Genomic DNA, 21,727 nt, shown 5'->3' with positions numbered 1-21,727 from the left:
GTCGCCGAGTGGGGAAAAACGGTTAGACACATGAACAGGTTGGTGGTGTACCTGGGGCTTCTGTTTAGGACTATGCTTCCTCCTCACCGTCACCCAGCCGCCCTCTTTCCCCAGCTGCTTGGGGTCTGCTGGGGAACAGCTATCTTCGGCTGCACCAGCTACAGGGGCCTGGCTGGCTACGGGTGAATGAAGGGTGCGAAGCCGAGTCTCCAATTCAGTAATCCTGGCCTCCTGAGCTGCAAATATGCTACATTTGTTACAGGTATCATTACTGCTAAAGGAGGCCGAGGAGTAGCTAAACATCTGACACAATGAGCAAGAAAGTGCAGGAGGGACAGGTGATGTAGCCATGGTGCTAACGAGTCGGCTACGAGCTAAGCTAGCGAAACAGTACAGAGACAGTGAGTGAATACTTTGGCTATAAATTAGGTAGTGAGTACACAGAAAGGGTGCTTCAGATGAAGCACGTGAAGATTAAACTATGAAAAAGGAATGTATCTAAAAGATTTTAATTAAATTGCTAAACAGATAAGCTACTCAGAAACACGACTGTGTTTGAGCAGGAACAGGAAGTGATACTCTACCACAAAGCGAGCGAACCTGTGTGAAAAGTAATTCCACCCACCCTCCACCACCTTCCATCTTCAAAAAACCACTTTCAGGAGATTTTAGCACACAATCCTGCTGGTACATTATGGAATGAACATGGTCAATGGAAATGATACAAGGCATGATGCATTCATGCTTTCATTATTTACACCAAATTCTGACCCTACCATCCAAATGTTGCAACAGAAATTGAGACTGGTGAATCAGAATGTTTTCCAAATCTTATGTTGTCAAATTTTGGTGAGCCAATTTAAACTGTAGCCTCAGTTTCCTCCTCTTAGCTGACAGTAGTGGCACCTGGTGTGGTCTTCTGCTGCTGCAGATCTTCTTCTGCTTACCCTGGTTGTTATAATTGGTTATTTGGGTTACTGTTGCCTTACTGTCCGTTCAAAGCAGTCTGCCCATTCGCTCACATCAACATAGCATTTTTGCCCAGATAAGTGTAGCTCTGTAAAACAGATGTTTGTGTACATCAGGGTACACATGAGGTGAAAAACATACCAAAGCAGTTCTGGAATAACTGTCATATATCTTGTGAAGTCAGTTCAAAGTACATCATAAAATAATCAGAAACTGCAAGAATCACACATCAGGTGCAATTGTTCAAACAGCTCTGTGGGTTGCCAGAGTTGCCAAGTGTTGCTTAATCCCACTTTGTGACCCCCTGTAGTGAAGTGTTGGAGGAAACAAAGCACAGTTATATAAACCTTGGAAAATCATGTGCAGCAGACTTCACAAAGGACAGCAGAAGAGATCAGAAGTTCTCTTCTAATGCACAGAAGGTAAAGTCTTATCTGAAATGTGCTGGGAACTGCAACAATATCTGGAGTTAAATGGGAAAAAATAACTATTGTTAACATGCTCATGTGCAAAATGTGAAGCTTTATCCTCAGAATGGCTGCAAAAATCTTGGCACTGTGGCTGCTGCTCGCAGGGACGGTGTTTCCACAGGGCTGCTGTCAACACTGGTCATACGGACTGAGCCCAGGAGGGAAGAGGGATCTGGACAACTTCTCAGACACACTGGGCAATGTAAGCATTAGTCGAACAGCAACTCTTTATCTGTACATTAGCAGCTGTTGCTTTTACTGCAATGTTTCTTTCTTTTTTTTTTCTTAAACAAAAGATGGTTGAAGAGTTCCCACGCGTCGAAGCACCTTGCAGTGTTTTTGGTTGTGCAGAGGAATCACCTTTTGCCAAAATGTACAGAGTGAAAGGACTTCTTGTAAGTTTTTCTCCTGAATAATTCAGTGTTTAGTTTCACTGATGCATCTGTCATTGCTGTCAAAAGGCAGGCAAAGAGTTGACCTCGTTTTTTTGTCTTTTTTTAAAAAAAAATGAATTTTCTCCTTTCCTTTCAGGCGAGTTTGGCCGAGAGGGAAAACGGACACCGGACATTCAAGAAATGAAAGATTTCTTTGATTCTACAATTCATTTTTTATATAAGCATAAAACATTTTTTTGTGAATGTTGCTCTTGTTTTATAATCTAAAATATAAATAAAAGCTTTCAACTCACTGAATTTGTTTTCTGCTAAGTTTGCTTGTAATGTTTGATGAGACAGCACCTCGATTTATTTATTTATTTTCATCTTATGATCCAAATCCAAGCAAACAGTACCAGGAAAAAAATGCCCTTTGTATTTGATGTCAAATGGAAAATTTCTCTTTTAATCAAGTTTGGCTAAGGGGCAAATTTACAGCCACAGTTCAATGACAGCAATATGCATTAAATTTGGGATATTTAATGGTATTACGTACAGTAAGTATTGTCGTGTAGGGATTTGGAAGATTGTTACAAATTGGCAACTAAAAATAACACAATACAATTCTTCTTTAGAAACACTATAATTTTAAAAAATGGCAATTTTATGTATTTTTTGATGTATTTCTTGCTAATTCTGCTGAAAAACAATATTTCCGCATCTAATATCGTAAATACTTTTTGGTGCACATGATGTTTTACCCCATCAGTGTACCTTCCTTTAAGTATTTGTATCTAAATATAATAATAATTTAATAATAACTTCAAATAAAATACACTGAAAATCCATTTAATTGCAGGGGAATTACACCTGTACACCTTACACCTGACTCTTGGAACTTACTATAAAGTGTTACCAGTTGTTCTGTTTGAAATATATTTTTAAAAAAACAGTAAGGCTTTGTGTTTATGGCACTGTAATATGAAAAATATGTTCTTTATTTAAACCCTCTTTACCTTGTTTGACGTAGTTGATGTGTATAGTAGTAGAGGCTGTGACTGAAAGCAGGAAAGAGTCACGTCTCTTTTCTTTCCAGTATCACCCTCCTTCGTCCATCCAGCCTTTCTCTCTGGCTGTCTTCTTTGGCTCCTGCTTTCAGCTCCCCTCTCTCAACATTCCTCCTTTTCTGGCACACACGATCACATGATCTATCTTTTATCTCCCTATCTGCCTTTCCTCTAACTTTCTCAGCCATATTGTTCTCTTTTTGCATCTCCCTTCATTAAAATTTCGAACTTTCCTTCTTATCTATGCAACCCCTCTTATATTTCCAGCCCCCTCTATCCCCCACCCTCTTGATTTTTCTCTCTCTTCCATCCAGCTGTCAATTTTTGTTTGACATTTTTCTTTTACATCTTCTTATCCTATATCCAGTTGTCATGGCCCCTGGCACCCCTCTTCCTCTGAACCCTGCCTTGCTCTCCGTTTCCTTTACACTTCCACTGCTCTCCAGTGTGCTCCTTCAGCAATCTTCCTTCCCCTCTTTCATCTTCCCTTGAGTCTTCACCTTCTTTATCTACCTTTTCCCTCATCCTGCACCTCCACCTCCTATCCTAAAACCATCAGCCTGTCCTCATTTCCCTTTCAGTCACAGTCTGTACTTTTTCTTCTCTGTGCTTCTGTTCCATTGTTTAATCATCCTCTCTTTCTTTTGTTCATCTTCCCCACTGCTCTGCTAATGCAATTCACATTCCTAACCTCCATTGCTCTGCCATTGTCGTGTCCTCTTCTTCATTTCCTTCCAGCGTCACCCCACACTCTCTGTATTTCTAATACACTTCTCCAGCTTCTTCTGTCTCTGTGTCACACCCTCTCCTGTCTCCTAGCATTTTCTTTTCCCATTCTGCCCTCCCCGCCTTTCTGCGTTCATCTTCTTTGCTTCTGTGTCCTTCCTTTTCTGTCTACTTTCATTCCTTCCTCTCTCCACTTTGTATCCTACACCCTTATTTTGGACCCTCTGCACTCTTCTTTCTTTCTGTTTTCACTTCTACACCTTCTGTTCTGTGTTTTTTTATCTTTCTATCTTGATTGTCTTACTTTTCCACTCAGCCTTGTTTTTTTTAATCTTTCATCAAGCCATCTAACAGATCTTCATCCATTTCCCTGTAGCCTGTCACTCCACTGGTTTCAGTTTTTTTTAACTCGACCTCTCTATTTTCAGTCTTTCTCTTCTACTGGCTTTTTTAAAATAAAATAAAAACTTCCAATATCTCTTGTCCACTCTCTCTCACTTTGTCTTTAATTTTCTTTCATCTTTATTCAGGAGGAGGAGTGTACCCCTCCAACTAGTTGCTTTCTCTCTGATCAGTTTTACTAATCGTCTACTCTGTGGATTAGACTACTCTGTCTGTTCCACGTTCTTTTCTTTCCACATTCATCCTTCTTCCATTTTACCCAGTTTCCTTTTGTCTCTCCTGTTACTACCCATCTTCTTTCTTTTTCTTTCTACTGATGTCATCTTTGTGCTTCTCATTGATGAGATGCCTGTCTTTCTCAACCCTTTTATGCATATTTGTCCTTATTAATATTCAAATTTCCACACTTTCTGTTCTCTTTCTATTACACTCATTGACCTTTACATCTCTCTATCTCAGAAAGACATATGCAGATGTAAGTATAAATTACACCTTATTAGTCCTGTTTGGGAAGAAGCTTCCTATCCTTCTTCATCATTCCCTTTTCCTTCATCTTCATAATCCTTTATTTTCCTCACCACTACCTTTGTCATCTTCCTACTATTTGAACCTACCTGCCATTTCTGTCCTCCACCTGGATCTCTCTCTCTTTCTCTTTTTTAGCGGTCTTTTTGCTCCCTCATCCCTTCAGTTCAACATCATTTCCTTCACCCTACTTCTTCATTTGTTTTTCTATTCAGCTTCAAATTCTCCCTCTCACATCTTCTGTTTCCTCTTCATTTTTTCTACCTTTCAGTTCAGTCAGTCAGTACTGCTGCTCCCATCCGTCTGCTTCATCCCAAACAAGCTTGACGGGGGTTTGAGTCTGAGGACTGTGCTGGTCTGCCATCATTTGTGTGCCTACCTTTATTTCTCTTTGGGAGGAACCCGGCCCAACCAGTCTGTCTTCCGCTGTTACTTGTCTGTTTTTTTGTCCTAGTAATGCATCGCAGGGTGTGGTAACACTGTTTGTTCCCACGCAGCTTTTGCATATAGGTTTTGTAAGCATTAAAACAAAAGCTGGCGCTCCTGTGCACATTTCTTTCCACCCCACAATTAAAACCATCCAGCAGGTGTGTGTGTGTGTGTGTGTGTGTCGGTTGGTCTAATAAAAATAAGGGCGTGTGTACTCTAAGAAAATGTAGTTTTGTGGTTAAAAATATATATTTTTTTAAATACTTGTTTTTGGCTCCAGCAGCACACACGAGCCTGATGCAGCGTCTCTAGCCACCAGGGGGCACTAGACAACAACATGAGAGTCCATCTTTCCATGTTTTGGTCTCGGTGTGGTATTTCTGTAGCTGTCATGTTCAAAATTGAGCTGCAAGTTTGTAAAGTCTGCATGCTCTCTCCGAGTACCGCTGAAGTTTTATCTACTGCGTGGACTTGTACTCCGCCCCCTCCTTACTGCACCGGATCCCGTCAAGAGCACCATTTAATGACATTTACTGTACATTACTGTGTTTGCTTTCCAACAGGACATGTGCCCGAAGCCAATTTACTGTATCGCAACAGCTCATTGCTTGCTCGGTCCATTTCATGTGCACTCCGCAATCTCCTCTGGATTATAAAAGCGCTTATTTATGGTTTGATAAGCACAATTATTCCGCCGGGCCACATGTGTGCTTCGACTTTTAAACAAACTGCACAAGAAATCGAAGTTTATTCATCACGACGATTTGACATCCATACAGCAGCCTATAATATCCTGCTGAAGAGCGAGTGTGGCTGGCGCACTCTTATCTTCAGTGGAAAGTGTTTTTTGTTTTTTCTCACAGTAGTTCAATCTGTCTGTCACTCTGGTGTTACTGGGCACACACGCACACACACACACACACACGACAGAAAATCGTTTCCGTAGTTACTGATGAGATTGCAGCTACTTTGGTTGAGCATACAGTCCACACCACACGGGTCAAGTATTGTCCTTTATTTAAAGAGCTTTGATAAGGGCTGAATCATCTATGAAACGCAACAACGCAGCAGGACATGAAATATCGACCGGAGATCAATGCCCTCGTGTACAGTAACCACCCTCCATTTGAAATGTCAAACATTACTGACTATAAGAAACTTCTGTTATTATTATTTGTGTTGCTTCCCTCAAGAGGAACATCAGCAGCAGATTTTAAATCACACTGTACAAGGAAATGGGCTCCTTGCTGCTGAGCATGGACCCCCCACCAGCTGTGAGGTCCACCAGGTTACTTGTAATTAGTCTCACTGAGACCAGTCTGAGAATAGATGAACTAATAAGAGAGAACAGGGGCCTTAAAGTCACGGAGCTGGCAGACTCTGTAGGCTTTGAATCTGGAGACCAATTTTATATGTGAAACTAAAGAGAAAGTGAATTGCGACGAAATTACAGTGAAGTAAGCTTTCTTTTTTTTAATCTTGAAAAGAGTTAGAAAAACTGTTTTATCTGCTATGTTTTTATATAAAGGCTGGAAAAGACTTGACTCTGTGCAAAGGTAATTTTTATACTTCAGGCGATCTTGAACAGAAACCAAATGTTCCAACCTTTAAGCTATAAACAGCTTCTGCAGGTGGTCTTATATATTGTCTGCTGGGAGTGCGCTACTCCAGGGTGCACTGTTCCCCCAGCTGAATGGTCTGTGAACGCACATTAACCGTTCAATATCATCCATTCTTGGAAAAAAAATAATAAAGGGATTTAAAATAGCAGAAACAAAACCAAACCCATGGCTAATATGTGATCTGACTGTGAAGCAGAAACAAAAAGGTTTCGTCTCTGGTGATCTGGATCAGATTTTAAAGTGTCTTCGGTTCCTGGCTCCATCTCATATTTGCTTTTCAGGCAAGAGAATTGAAATGAAATTTCCAATCTGACTCTTGTGTCTTTGCCAAAATATGAAACTGTTCCTTTAATAAAGCCTTTCCTCCCGGTGTCCTTGCAATAAAGCATGCAATATTAACTGGCCTTGACACAGGCAAATGACATGCTGCCAATATGAATGTAGCTACACACGCCTGTGCTTTCCCTGCTACAACTTCTGAAAATGCTCTTTTAAGAAAAAAAAAAAAATACTGCTTGCTGTGATGTAACTATCACAAGCCAGTGCAAGTCAAAAGGAAAGTTGCTGTGCGTCATCAAGCATCCTCAGCAATCATGTCTTACGTAGGACTGTTTGGCTGACATGGGTCCAGTGAACTGCTTCCGCCTGGTGCAGCTCCTCTGTCAGTGTTTAATAAAGTGACTTTAATAGCTCGGTGCTCTGTGTCAGCTTGAAGGAGACCCATTGAATACTCCGAGGAAGCTGTAACCAGGCAACTAAAAGAGGCTGTGGTCTTTTCCTCAATCAAAGAAAATGGAAGGCCAGATGCAGAGGCCAAGACCCTATCTATCTATCTTTTCATGCACGCAACAGAAAATCGTGAGGACAACCTGGCCGACACCAATCAGGGAGTTGCTATTCCAAGCCGTCAAGTCTGCTTGCATTATGCAAGAAGCAACTGTGTGTGTGTTATTTTGAATAGTACAGAAGACACATAGGTAAATGAAGGCAAGAAATATCTTGCAGTCTACAAAGAAAATTTCCAGATGTATTATAATACCGGAGACACGCAGAATTGTATTCTGGAGGTGGTCATGTATTCACGCCGTCATGGTGTCTGTGCTAACAAGCAGATGAAACTGGGAACCGTCACTAGAGATAAAGCTTCCCTGCAAGATCTGATGAACACAAGGTGGGAGGATCATTAGGGCAATTCAGCAGAATGATAAGGGAACAAGAAAATATTGACCTAGCCGATCTATGTGTTTGACCTGTAAATGAGCAACCTACATGTCTCACGGATGTCGGTATTTGCATAACACCAGGACGGGATTCGAAAGTCAGCAGCTGGTCTCCCTTTGACCCTTTCATCTGCCAAAATCTAAAGATTAGTTCTTTCTCAGCCAGGATCAGAGGTGTCATTGACTTTGTCTCATGAGATTGCAGCAATGAGTATGAGCTGAAAAATCATTCTGTAGCACATCTATATTGTAATTCTTCACAAATCCTTTGGCACAGGCAGCACAAACCCCTCAAATTTCCACTGTAATATTGATCCTCTTGCTATGAATATTGACACAAGGTAAAGCAGGATGAATTATACATCATTCTCACTGTTGAAAGGAAAGCAAAAATATGACTGAGGAGAATTGAAATGCTCAAAACAACAGCTTGAGCAAATCTCTGGCCAACTAGTTCACGTTGTTCCTGTGATCTGGAGAGATTTTTTATTTTTTCCCTTTTTAAAAAAAAATGAGAATCTCTCTAAATTAAAATGCACAGAGCCAAGATCCCAGTCTTCCTGGAACAGCTCGACTGACAAGGAGAGACTGGCCCTGTGGACTCATTAAGTATTTGTCTCCAGCTGAGCTTCATTTCATAGTGCAGTAATGTGCTTGTAGACTGGGTTACAATGGGTAACAATGTAACAAAAAAAAGGGGGGCTAATTTAGGTTCCACTCGTTGTCAAGTGCCACTGGAGTTTGCAACTACCTCCGGCATCTTGGGTCCTTTATTGCAAGGGGGGAAAAAAAATGAACACTTCTGCTTCACTCGGCTGGTGTTCTGAAAGGAAAGGCAGACTAGAGGAGTGAAATATGGGAAAGGAGAGGGGATTGGAAGTCAGCAAAGGGCAGCACAGGCCAGCAGAAGCATGCAGTCAATTATGCTGACAAGGACCCGAGAGCTCTCTTCAGGGCTAAGCTGCCTTTTGGAAAACGGCTTGGCAGGTGAACAGGTTTGGCTCTTTGTAAGGTGTGAAAACATCTAACACTCGACCTCCTGAAATATCATAAAAGCTACAAGGCACCTGGCAGCAAAAATAAAATAAATTAAAAATAAATAAAAAAAAAAAACAAACTCCCTTCTCCATCTCTCGCAGTTGGTCTTTGATCTTCCTTTCAGACAGGACGAAGCATGAGCGTTAGCAGGCATTCCCCGAATATGAATATTCAGCACTAATTCCCATTGATCTCTCATACACTTTCCTCCCCTCCCCGTGCTGTTTAACATCTATTGCACCAAACACAACACTGATTTATTCAACACTACGAGCGCATCTAAAATGTGTTGTGATCTCAGACTTCCCCTTCTAAATAATGCACACAGAGGCAGCACACAGAATTTGACCTCAGAAAGAAACAAAGAGTTTGAAATATTTAATATTTAGAAGTTGAAGGGTTTGGAGGGTTTTTCCCCCCCCTATGTACACTATATAACACAAAAAAGATATCATATCAAACCAGTGCTAACTGACCAGCATTCTGGTCAGAGGGTAGCATTTACTTTCCTGGGTAACTTGACCTGCAAGGTGACAGCTTCAAACCAGCATGTAAAGCAAGGCAGAAACAAAGAAAAGAGAAAAAAAAAAAGTCAGTACAAGAGCTAAACATGAACCAAATATTACAACAACACGTTTCCTAGAGATACTTTCTATCGTGCTATGCTACACAGTGCTTTTTATTGCACACCACACGCTATAACTGTGCTTTATCTTATATGCAACGGAAGGAGCCCGCTCTTGTCCTTTACTGCCACTTCTATTTTGTTTTATTGCGATTGAGAAATGGTGGCCGTGTGGCACATTTTATGACCCCCCTATGCCCCTAAACATCTGTATATATACACACAGGAGCATGGACGCGTCAAACAGCATGAAATGCATGCAGCTTTTGCCAAGGTTCTCTGCAAAAGACCATTAAAGCGACGACGGTGGCGGGTTTAGGTAATAAGAAATGCATTAAAATGATGCCAGTAAGTCCTCCGCCTAGAGCTACGTCTAATGCACAAATGTTCCCTCCTTCGGTTGTATTCTAAGCTACTCTGTTGATAATCATTTACACGTTGCGGTTCACAACCCCTCGATGTTTTCGTCATCACTATTAACACCAGAAAAAAACCACAAAAAAACCCGCAAAACTGAAAACAACATTTGCTGCTCCACGACCCACCCGCCTTTTGTTGTCCTTCCAGCACTCTCTTGGGGTTCGCCACATTTAGAGCAGGTGGAAGTGTTAAAGCCAGACAGCTAATATGCATTTAAACGTGATTTCCAAGCAGATCATTGCAGAGAGAAAACATGGTGTAACAGAGTAAAAAGGCATCTCCTCATTTTTATATGCGACAGCACGTGGGGGAAAAGACTATACGTACTGTAAGTGTCCTGTAAACCCGTCCAACCTTTGCACCATCACTGCGTTCTCTCTTTCCTCTTACATGTGGACTCATACTGATTGGAGGGCAACCTGCCATCCTGCTTAGGGCTCTTCAGCCTGCTCCTTCTGGACTGCCGTCCTGAGGTTTCTACCTTTTGCAAATGTCAAACCAAGAAAGAAAGAAAATCTCCGCAGAGTGACACAATGAAGGCTGAAGAGCACCAGCTGCTTTCTTTGTCTTTCAGTTAAAAAAAAAAAAAGAAAAAGAAAAAAAAGGCATGGATTTACGTATTGTTGCTGACAGAGCCATTGCTCAAAATCGACCCCTTGGTGACCTCTGTGCTGACGGTGGAGAGCGGCACGCTCTCGTACCTCTCCACCACGCCCCAGCAGCGGCAGCGCAGCAGCGTGGACTTGAGCTGTTTCTGGAAATTGCTGTTGAGGAAACCGTAGATGATCGGGTTGACGCAGGTGGAGATCATGGCAGTGAGGTGGCACAGCGAGAAGATGATGTCATGGCTGCAAGACGGGATGAGCTCGTGGTGCCAGTCAAACACCGTGTTGAAGACGTTGAGGGGGAGCCAGGAGAGGGCGAAGGCCACGACTATGGCGACTAACATGGCATTGATCCTCGTGGAGCCCTTGTTCTTTTTCTGAGCGGTGTTCCTGCCGCGGTCCACCATGTCCTTCCTTCTCCTCAGGCGAAGGTAGACGTGCAGGTAGCAGACCATGATGAGGACAAGAGGGAGGAAGTACTGAAAGACGAGCAGGGAGGTGAAGTAAGCTCGCCGTTCCTTAACTGACGGCCACTGCTCCATGCAAATAAAGTTGTCATTTATTGGGAGTGGAGTGCTGAAGTTCTGAAAAGGCAAAGTGAGTACGTTGTAGGAAAGCAAAGGCACTGAGATCATGCAGGCCACAATCCAGGTGATAGCCACAGCCAGGTAGGACTGAGCTACCATGGGTTTCCATCCTGTTGGGTGGACGATAAGCTGGTAGCGCTCCATGGCGATCAGAACGAGGGAGAAGATGGAGACAGTGACTGATATACACTGGATGAAAGGTGTGAGCTTGCAGAGGGTCTCTCCTAAGATCCAGTGGTCCATCAGTGTGTAGATAATAGTGACCGGCAGGCATATAATGCACGTGAGAATGTCTGAGCAGGACAGATTGACAATAAAGATGTTGGTCACGTTGTGCATCTCTTTGTGCCGTGTGATGACAAACACCAGGCAGGAGTTTCCAATGAGCCCCACTGCCATGACTGTACTGTAAGCAATGATGAGTAACGTGGTGCCACTCACCGACAGCGAGCAGTCCTCGGTCGAGTTCCACGGTATCTCTTTCCACGAGGCTTGGTTGTGATTGGTGCTGTGCTGCAGCTCCATGACGATGGTTTTCCCAGGCTCGCTTCGAACACGGAGGACTAATCGAACCAGATTGTATTGCAGCACCTGCTGTAATTATTTTATGAATAATATTTGAATTTTAAATAAGAGTTTTCCCTAATCCTTAAGCTCAGGCAGTCTTTAAAGCAGTCTTCCTTTGTGGCCTGGAAAAAAAGACAGGAAAAGAAATGTGCAACCTTTAACAACATTTTCCATCATTGGAGTTTTTTTATTTTCACAGTAATGGAATTTTAAGAAATGAAGGTTTCGGTTTATTGCTCAAATTAAAATGTAGCAACCACAAACACACCAGCACGACAGGAAATTGACCCTCGCGCGCTAAAAAGCTCATTTTACCCATTAGAACTGATTGCCATGCTGCAGGATAGGATTTTAAAATGTGCAGCGCATCAGGATGCCATTCCACAAGTGTCTTTTTTAAAAAGTGTGTTCAGTATTGGAAATTCAACTTCGCACGCAGCAGAGGTAGTTTCCATATAACAAAAACAGAAACTGATGAAGGGGATAATTAATCTCGCTATGCAGACATCACGAGCAGAACACAGACCCCCACTTTTTAAAAAAAATTATAAATCTCTTTGCATGCAGGCAATGAGAATAAATGATGCACTGATGGAATATCATCAAGAGAAAAAGCACAGATCTAGGTTTTTGCGGCATCGCTGTAATGGCATGCTGCTTCAAATTTCCATCACAATAACGGTGATAATGACTGCTCCTTCAGAAACAATCATCCCCCCCCCCCAATCACTCTTATCAACAGTGGGAATTTATTCTGTCCGTAACAGCTTTCATCATCACTGAACATTCACAGAAGCTTCACAGCCTTACAGTTCCCGAGAAACGGCTGCACTGGAAAACAACAGAAATACAATTCCACTCCACCAAGGCCAAGAACTTCTGAGTAGCGTGTGTGTCCGCATGTGTATAATTATCGTAAGTGCGTATGCACAGCAGTAAAAAGAGCCCTGATTAACCGAGATGTTTGCCCACAGCTCAGTTCCCTAGAAAATAGTTTTGCAAACATGCTGACAGAATTAAATCACCAAAGGATGGAAAGTATTTATCATTTTTAATTGAGGACTCCTTAACAATGATAAATGTTGACAGGTAGGACATTAATTGCTCGTGGCTGTCTCTATAATGAGCCCTGATGTCCTATTAGAATGTGTCGCTTCGTCTGCAGTAATCACAGATAGAACCAGAATAACTCAGGTACATACTTGAACTTAGAGGCTAAAATGACTTGAATTCATTTGTGGTACACGGTCTTTTTCTGGGTGCCAAACTTACTCAATCTGACTCGGCTTCAACGCATATGGCAAACATGTAGCCAAGACCCATCCTTCAGAGCCTTGATGCAGAATATTCATGACAGAATTTGGACTCATGAAGCGATGCAGTGCTTCCCGTTGTGCGGTGTCTGCAGGCGGAGGAGTAATAGCAAAAGTAACGAGAAATTTTGCTAAAAGCTGACATTAGATTTCATCCTTAATGTGCAAATTATACCGATTATTTCCAGATTACACACAACCTGCAGGGTGGGGAAACAATAAAAATAGTCTGAATGGGAGGAATGTGTGAAGTCACTGCAGAAAAAAAAAAAAAAACACAGAAGGAGAAATTATATCTCGTGGGGATTTGTCTCGAAATAGAGATGAATGCAAAATGTAGATTCCCCCCACCCAGTGTTATCCCTGCTCTGTCACCAAACCAAATAACTTTGCCAACACACAAAGTCAGCACATGAATTATTACAGAGGCTGAAACGCATAAATCAATGAAAAGTATGAGTATGATTGTGTGTGTGTGTGTGTGTGTGTGTGTGTGTGTCCTACCCTCGGTCTTTGTAGCTCTGTCCTGGATCCACTGTCCCTCTGCAGCTGTGCGTCTGCTCGCACTTGGGCGGACTTTCTCAGCTCCGGACAGATGAAGAAGACCTCCGTTGGTAGGTGCCAACTGCTTTCCTGTCCGGGGGGCAGACTCATCAATCATTTCCACATCACAAACCGTTTAATGTCCAATATAAAGCTCCACTTAGACTTCAAGCATTTCATTTTGGAGATCAGTCTGACCAGGGGGAAAATATTTCGAGGGAAGGAAGGAAATCCCACTGGACTGGGAGACTGACAAGCGACGGGAACTGACAATCCCAGCGCAAGCGATCAGGTTATTAAAACTCTACGCGCAAGAACGCACCAGCCTAGAGAGAGCCATCACCTAGAAAAAGGTCATTAGAGCTTTCTTTTAGCATATGATGAAAAATAAATAACCTTTCTGGGAATTGTAATTACTCACTCCCATCGCCACCTGCAAGAGTTAGAGGCAAGAGGAAATGGCACACTAATTAGCCACCGTTTCTTACCGAGTCTTATTTCTTCTAGGACTTCTTCGCGCCGCTGTGCATCAAGTGAGGCAAAGCTGAGAGTTTGTGGTCGAGGAGGAGGAGGAGGTAGGAGGTGTCCTGCCAGGACCACTGGTAGGAGCTGAGATGTCTCTTAAAGCGACCTCATGCCTCACACTCGCAGGCAGAGATGAGACTGGGAACATCTTACATAATAAGTTCTCCGTGGTTGGCACGCGCGCACGCAGGCGTGCGCACTCACGCGCTCTCGCACACGCACGGGGACCAATGGGGAAATTCAGTTGTTTGATACATGGTTTGGTTCAGCCAGACCGACGCTGGCCGTACCCACCTGAAGCCTGGAGACATATAGTGACATCAGATGATCCGTTTTTGTTTCTTGGAAAAGGGGCACGCGGAGGTTTCTCGTAACGAGGTCAGCTTTCATGTCTCCCAGATGAGGAATTGCCGTAATATCACAGTAATTTTGTATTCATATATTATTTTTAGCATTTTAAAAACCAGACAGGGCTTGCTGTATAATAATAATAAAGTATAGAATGAAATACAGTACTGTGCAAAAGTCTTGAGTCGTCCGTCCATTTCTTTGTGTTTGGCATCCAGGGAGCCTGAGTTTCTACTAATTCTTTAAAGTGGTCTTGATCAATGGTTCTCCAGGCTTTCTGAGACTATTTCAGAGTTTTTCTTTGGACACTGGCTGTTTTTCACTCTTGTGAATTCAGCCCTTGTTCCTGACCTTTTTCCAAAGAATGTTTTTTCCCCTTTTTTGTTTACTTAACCCTGAGTTATGAAGCATTCGAGCATAAAAAAAGGTGATTAACTTAAGGGATGAACCAGTGTTTTGTCCACACATTACAAGAAATTCAGCAAAGGTGTAGTTTTAAAAATTGTACCTAATGGACTTTGTTATGTGCAGCCTGTCACAAAACACATAATTTGTTCCTGTTTCTTTAGTTGAATCTATAAAAATATATATCAATGATAACACAGTTTGACAGGTATAAAAGAGTATTTTTGCACCAACAAGGCAATACCCAAATAACAACTAGGCAAAAAGTTGGCATATCTCACCATGTGCTAAAAAACTTTGAGGGGTAGCTGGACAACTGGAGGACAGAAGAAGAAGTGGCAGGTGTAAAACACATACACACACACAAAAAAAAACTGTTGACAGCAAATAAACAGTATATGAAAGTCACCTCCTTATGAAGAAAGTGTCTACAGTCATCTGTAAAACATGGTGGACACTCTAAACCAGGGGTCCCCAACTCCAGGCCTCGAGGGCCGGTGTCCTGCAGGTTTTAGATCTCCCCCTGGGTCAACATACCTGAATCACATGATTAGTTCATTACCAGGCTTCTGGAGAACTGCAAGACATGTTGAGGAGGTAATTTAGCCATTTGAATCAACTGTGTTGGATCACGGACACATCTAAAAACTGCAGGACACCGGCCCTCGAGGCTTGGAGTTGGGGACCCCTGCTCTAAACGCTTCTAATGCAGTAAAAACATACATGGATAGAGTGTCATGGATTAGCCTTTCCAAGAGTCTGAGCCATAATATTATTGAAGGAGTGTTGGATCATCTCAACAGTGAATGTAACAAAAAGCAGAAACATCCAAAGAAGAGCTTTGAATGTCCTTCAAGAAGCCTGAAGAATTATTTCTGAAGAGTACTTAAAGACATGACAAGAAAGCGTAGCTAAGAGAGTTCAGGCTGTGTTGAAGAATAATAGTGATCATAGCAAGTACTGACTTTCAAGCTTGTTAGAATTGTATAAACTCTGTTTTTGTCCTATATGCTGTGTTGCACACGTTTCAATGAATCACTGCACTGCACCTATTTCTCATTATAAATAAATGAGGGGTGGTTGAAGAGTTTTGTACGGTACTGTATATCATAATTGTGCTTTTGTTTCTGTATATGGAACTGAGAAATTCAGGCACAGATTTCACTCATTATAGTTCTGCAGAATGAATTTTGGATTGATGTGAATGTCAGCGTCTAATGTGCCTAAAACTTTCTGTGTGTTATGTCCCCAAAGCCAGTGAGACGCAGCTTAAAATCATCTGCTGCCAGAGTTTGATAATGAATACTGATAGACACTGCCTGCATTAAGACATAAGCTGACTTCCCCATTAGTTATAAAGATCACCAGCTTTCGTGATTGTCTGTGAGATGTCTCAGATCTGCATATCTGCTAACCACCCAGGGGCAATGTTCTCTGAATCTGCCATATGCACCTATCACAGGCTTTTCTACACCCAAACTGACTGAAGCATCATCACGAATAAGCTCGCAGCTCTGATCCCTCTGCAGCTAACACCTAGAACTATTTTAAACCCTTTTTTTTTGCACCTCCCTTGCTTGTGCAACAGATTCTTAACTGCATCTTCACACTGTCCCCACACATTCCTGTATGAAGAGGAGCCTGTTTGAGACAACAGTAATAGCTGTTTGTCTGAGAAGCAGAACGGTGTAATGACTTGCCACCAGAGCTCTGTGGGTGTTTATTCGACATAGAGACACGGGTTTCAAGTCACTCAAGACGACAAATCTATGCACATATTTTTCAGAGGAGAGCAGGACTGCTGAAATGGAAAAAAAAATGCTCCAGGACTGCAATATTGCTATATTATTTGGCCGCGGTCGCCCTTTCTCTGTGCAATCAGCGCTGCTGTCAGTCACACTTTGAGTTTTCTTTGAACTGGAGCTGTTTTGATGGAAGGAGAAGAAGAAAACACTTCTTGGAGAAAATCTCTAATGTCTAGACAGTTGTGCACTGTTATGACATGAAATTGTGTTTCCTGACCGCGTGTGTCCGCCATGTCTGTTTGATTGAAAAGCGACAGCTTGATTCGGTACGAGGAAGTGTGGCCGGTGAAGTCTGTGCAGTCTGAAAAGACTTCTCGTGGATAAGGGAACATTGCTTCTCCAGCCAAAAATGCTGTCGCAGTTCACTGTGCACACAACCAGAAAGCAGGGGGAGGTTTGTTTCACATGACATGATAAGGTAGAACAAGAAACAGACAACATGTTCCAAACATTTTGAAAACATCATCTTGCTGTCACGAGATTTAAGCACTCTTTGATCACTTACTGCAGTTGGTACATAATATCTGCTATTTAGTCCCCCTGTGCATGTACACAACGCTTGATTCAAATAGGGTCCTATTTGGACAGAAAGCTTATATTACATAAGGTATGTGTACAAGTGTGTGTAGTTTTTAACACCAGCAAGCTAAAACAAGGAAAGAAGGGTGGTGCTGTGAAATGTCACACTTTGCTCAGTTGCATTTGTATGTATGTAGGTAGGTAAGGAAAGAAAGAAAGTCATACCGTTGTGCAAAGCAGCCTGATAAATGAAACTAATCACATCGACAGATTACTTAGACATTCACTTTATAACCATTAGCAAAATCCCACATGAATCAGAAACTTAATAACTTAACAAAATAATTTAATATTAGACTACAGCCTAGGATCAAATTAAAGTTTAATTGAGCTCTAAATGGTGCTCAGGCCCATTGTCGAATTGCCACTTCACTGTGGTGGAGGGGTTTGTGTGTTCCGGTGATCCCAGGGGCTATGTTGTTGGGGGGCTTTTGTGCTTGCCCACTGATAGGGTCTCCAAGGCAAACTGGTGGCTGTGCCTTAGCCCATGGGACCCAGCTGGATGCAGCCTGAAGAAAAGACATGGACCGCCCTCCTGTAGGCCCACCACCTTCAGAAGGAGCTGTAGGAATCGGGTGCAATGTGTGTTTGGCAGCAGCCAAGGGCGGAGGCCCTGGCAATTCTATTAATGCCGGCCATGGGGACATGAAATGTAACCTCTCTGGTGGGGAAGGAGCCTGAGCTAGTGCCTGAGGCTGGAGAGATACTGGCTAGATATAGTCGGGTTCACCTCAACACATGACTTGGGCTCTGGAACCAGTCTGCTTTAGACTTGCCCTTGATGAGAGGTGGGAGGGAGGGGTGGGTATTCGTATCCCCTCGGCTTGCCGGTAGATGAGAGACCTACAGGGTGTCCTCCTGACTAGGAGGAACAGCCTGCCTGAGCTGAACCGAGTTAGGTTCTGCACACAGTTTGTCCATATGAAAAACCATGTTTGAACATAAAGATGTCTATAAGTGCACAAGGCACCAGGACAACCTAGGTCACAGATTGATGATTGATTTTGTAACTGTATCATCAGATCCGCATCTATATGTTTCGACAATCAGGTGAAGACAGGAGCTGATGACCACCTGGTAGTGAGTTGGCTCAGGTAGGGTGGGAGAATGCTAGTCTGATGTTCTGCCACACCTAAACGTATAGTGAGGGTTTGCTGGGAATGCCCGACAGAGGCCCAGTTTGTGAAATCTTAAACTTTCTGACTCGGAGAACTTGGACAGCATTCCAAGAGAGACTGGGGACGCAGATCAAGAATGGATTGTAAGGTGGCTGGTACCTCTCGTGGTGGTAATCCCCAAACTAGATGCAAGACATCAGAGCTGAAGGGAGGTATTAAGCTAAAGGAGTCCTATCAGGCTTGGCTAGCCTGTGGGACCTTGGAGGCAGCTGACAGGTAGAGGCCAACCGGAACGTCGCACGGGCAATAGCTGAAACAAAAACTCAGGTGTGGGAGGAGTTCAGTGAGTAAACTCCTCCCACACCTGTGGAGGCGTGTGGACTGTGTGTGTTTCCACACCCCTCTATATTAAAACAAAATATAGAGAAGAGTGAGTAAATAAAGTTTCATGTAAATTTTAAGATCTGATGCTAAGGATGACATCCGATATTTCTTGGAGATAGCTTATCACTAACAGTGTGCTTATGAATAAGTGATGATTTATGAGGGTGACTGGACCACTCTGGGCCAAGTTGTTGTTCCAGGTCCTTATCGCTTTGAGATTTTGCATCTGGCAGATTCTTGGCGGGACACATGGGAGTCAAAGTCTTTAAGCAGACGGCTGATGCATTTCTTCTGGCCCGGAGTAAAATCAATCACAGCTTGAGCACGCTGTGTGCACAAACATACTTCTAGACACCCTTTTATAAGTGTGACACTGTAATCCGCTTAATTGAGAGGTTTCCTTAAATCAGCCTGCACATGTTCAGAACAGAACAGAGGTCTACAAACCTCCGTTTACATGATTGTGCAACTCCTGGCACGACCAAGCTATTTCCAGCATCTCTTTTTCCTGCTGTGTGTCTCCTTTTTCTTTTATTCAGCTTTATTAACCTTATTCTTATTAACCTTGTTAGCATAATAAGCTGTCTCGTAGTGCTGATACTGCCTAATCTGTAAGACTACAAGGAATTATGATTGTTTGTTCCACAAATGACGCTCAAGGTACTAGAGACACACCGTGTATCGATAGTGACAGCATTGTAAATTTGAACACTTCTTCATGTTTACCTTTCACACACGTTTCAGTCAGATTAGATCAAGGTCTTTCTTTTAGGGAATTAGTTTATGGCCCTGTTTACAGCTCATCTCTGATGTAAGCATGAAATGATCAGGACAGAACGGATCAGTCACTCATGTTACAGCAATATTGTTCCATGCCAGTATTTTATATTGCAGCACATATTAGTTAGTATAAATACATCCATATGTCAGGCAGTGATAAGGAACCTTATGCATACATGTATGTGCTGATTTTGTAAAGTGTCATCTATGCACTAATGAACTAAAAGCTGTCCTGCTACCCATGCTGTCATTCAGAGATGAGGAAATTGAACTTTTTGAGAAAGTGTGATGCTCACTATTTTTTAATTACAGTCTTTTTATATGCATCTAAATTTAATTTTTGCATTTTGACATTATGAGAAATGAAACACTCGATCCATTTTCATATATAATAGTGTCATAAGTGAAGACAACCACGAGCAAACTGGGCTTTTAAAAGCTCATTTATGGGGCAAAAATATCCAGAGATGTAATCGGCTTTTATGAAAGGAGTAAGGATATGCTTCAGCCTTCAAACAGATGGCCTCACACTTGATATGATGCAGAATTTCTAGCTGAATCAGTGACTGCAAGCTGCCCAGTCCCCGAGGGCAGTAAGCAAACCTCAAACCATAACATTTCCACCACCATGATTCACAGTTGGTATGAGGCTCCTCTTCGGCTGAATACGGAGAGGTAGGAGGTCCCAAAGAAACCGGCAGATGATTGAAATCTTTCTGCATCTGCCACATGCAGATTGAGAAAATACTTTGGCAGAAAATGTTTTCTTTCTTTAAAAGGGAAAGACTTCTTTCAAAGTATTTAGACATCTTGACAGACTCGTGCGTAGCTGCTGCCATTTTTAAGGTGTTAAGAGAGCTCTGTATTTTGGCAGGAAAGCAGCAGACGCTTCACTAAGAATGAGAACGCCACATCTTAGATGTCAGAGACTTGGACAAGACAGCTCCCACCGGTCACTCTCCAAAGGAGGGTCTTATCACTGGCACATAATCTGGAACCCTGTTATTTTATATTATGCATTTGATGCTGTGATAAACGTATGGGTGTATTTAGTTTTTACACATGACTTTTCTTTTGTTTTCCGCAAATTCTAAATGATAAGGTCCATGATTATATGAACTGCCTAACAATACAGCAAATCTCACATATGATCATGTGATGGCCTAAAACAATGGTGGGGCCCACTGTGACCTTAAGTGGGTCATACCAGTCCAACTACATGATAAACCTTTTGTGTAAAATTACAGGAAAAACCCTGTAATAATGAAATGTAAAGTTTTTGTTAGTTCCCAGAAAATGTTTAAACTGTGGACTATAATAGTGGAAAACAGGAACTTTCCTGTCATTTAATTGTTGATCTGTTAGTTAATTAGTATGAACAGTAATTTAATGGTATTTAACAATAGGAAAAGCTTTAAATGGGGTTGTCAAACACGACGCTCGGGGGCAAGAATTTGCTCGGCAAAGCCCACTGGACTTACGCCTTATTCCTTGTTTTAGGCCATCAATGTGGCCCACTGGACGTCTTTGGAAACTTTGGAGGAATTTTGGACATTTAACTGTAATTTCATAAATTTTGCAGCTTGTCCTTCTTATAAAGACCTTCCCCACAGTGATAATACACCAAAGTAGTGAAAACAATTAAATGACAGTAAAGTTCCTATTTTCTGTTAAGTGGGCCATAAAAATGGCCTCCATACAAGAAAGCAATAAGTTCTAATGAAACTGAACTGAAAATGAACTGAAAATGGGGTACACAAGATGCTGAAGACGCAGTTCTGGCCTGCAATCCAAGGCCCACAGCCGGCACAGTCAGAATTGTTAACCTTGTGTTGTTAGAGTGGGTTTCCACATCAAATCCTGGGACTTCAGCTCTCAAGCTCCTCCTCTCAAAGTCTTGAGCAATTTCCTCTCACTGGTGACCTCCCAATTCCAGAGTAGGCTTTTCCTCCTTGAACCCAGCACACCAACAGTTTCCAATCCAGTCTTTTTATCACAACAAATCCACAGGAACCCTGATTAAAATGAGTCCTCCCTTCAGTGTCATCTGATTTTTTTAAAAGCAAAACCTTCCAGGCCAGATTAATACTATTTTCCTTTAAAATATTCACTTCTCTCACTGGAGTCTCCAAATTTAAACCAGCTTCCCTGTTGCAACTGTGCCCTACAGAAAACGAAAACTCCTTCCTGTTTTCTCCTTTATAGATAAGGCCTAAAACCATTACCAATCAACTACCGGTACTCCCTGTACTCAACTCCAAATAGCTGGACTAGAGTAGAA

At 42.3% G+C, this 21,727-nt stretch overlaps 2 protein-coding genes across 4 annotated transcripts; one reads left to right on the top strand and one right to left on the bottom strand.

Annotated features, from left to right (window-relative positions):
- The first annotated feature begins 383 nt into the window (after positions 1-383).
- On the top strand, positions 384-2,109 carry gnrh1 (progonadoliberin-1). The gene is made up of 4 exons (XM_013271546.3): positions 384-1,391; positions 1,491-1,641; positions 1,736-1,834; positions 1,971-2,109. The coding sequence occupies exons 1-4, from the start codon at positions 1,381-1,383 to the stop codon at positions 2,016-2,018; spliced, it is 309 nt and encodes a 102-aa protein (XP_013127000.1). The 5' UTR covers positions 384-1,380; the 3' UTR covers positions 2,019-2,109.
- Positions 2,110-6,463: 4,354 nt separating this feature from the next.
- npy8br (neuropeptide Y receptor Y8b) lies at positions 6,464-15,143 on the bottom strand. Of its 3 annotated transcripts, XM_005473068.4 has the most exons (4): positions 13,991-14,123; positions 13,464-13,592; positions 12,919-13,048; positions 8,910-11,768 (listed from the first exon to the last, which is right to left on the bottom strand). In XM_005473068.4, exon 4 carries the CDS (start codon positions 11,602-11,604, stop codon positions 10,501-10,503), a length of 1,104 nt encoding a protein of 367 aa, XP_005473125.1. In that variant the 5' UTR covers positions 11,605-11,768; positions 12,919-13,048; positions 13,464-13,592; positions 13,991-14,123; the 3' UTR covers positions 8,910-10,500. The 3 variants fall into 3 exon arrangements, with proteins under 3 accessions (XP_025752935.1, XP_005473125.1, XP_025752934.1); XM_025897150.1 differs by lacking the exons at positions 12,919-13,048; positions 13,991-14,123 and adding an exon at positions 15,062-15,143 and having other exon boundaries at positions 6,464-11,768; XM_025897149.1 differs by lacking the exon at positions 12,919-13,048.
- Between the last annotated feature and the right edge of the window lie 6,584 nt (positions 15,144-21,727).

This window comes from Oreochromis niloticus, linkage group LG12 (assembly GCF_001858045.2).
Source record: "Oreochromis niloticus isolate F11D_XX linkage group LG12, O_niloticus_UMD_NMBU, whole genome shotgun sequence".
In the NCBI taxonomy this organism is placed as follows: domain Eukaryota; kingdom Metazoa; phylum Chordata; class Actinopteri; order Cichliformes; family Cichlidae; genus Oreochromis; species Oreochromis niloticus.
This window is presented reverse-complemented; position numbering and strand designations above follow the sequence as displayed.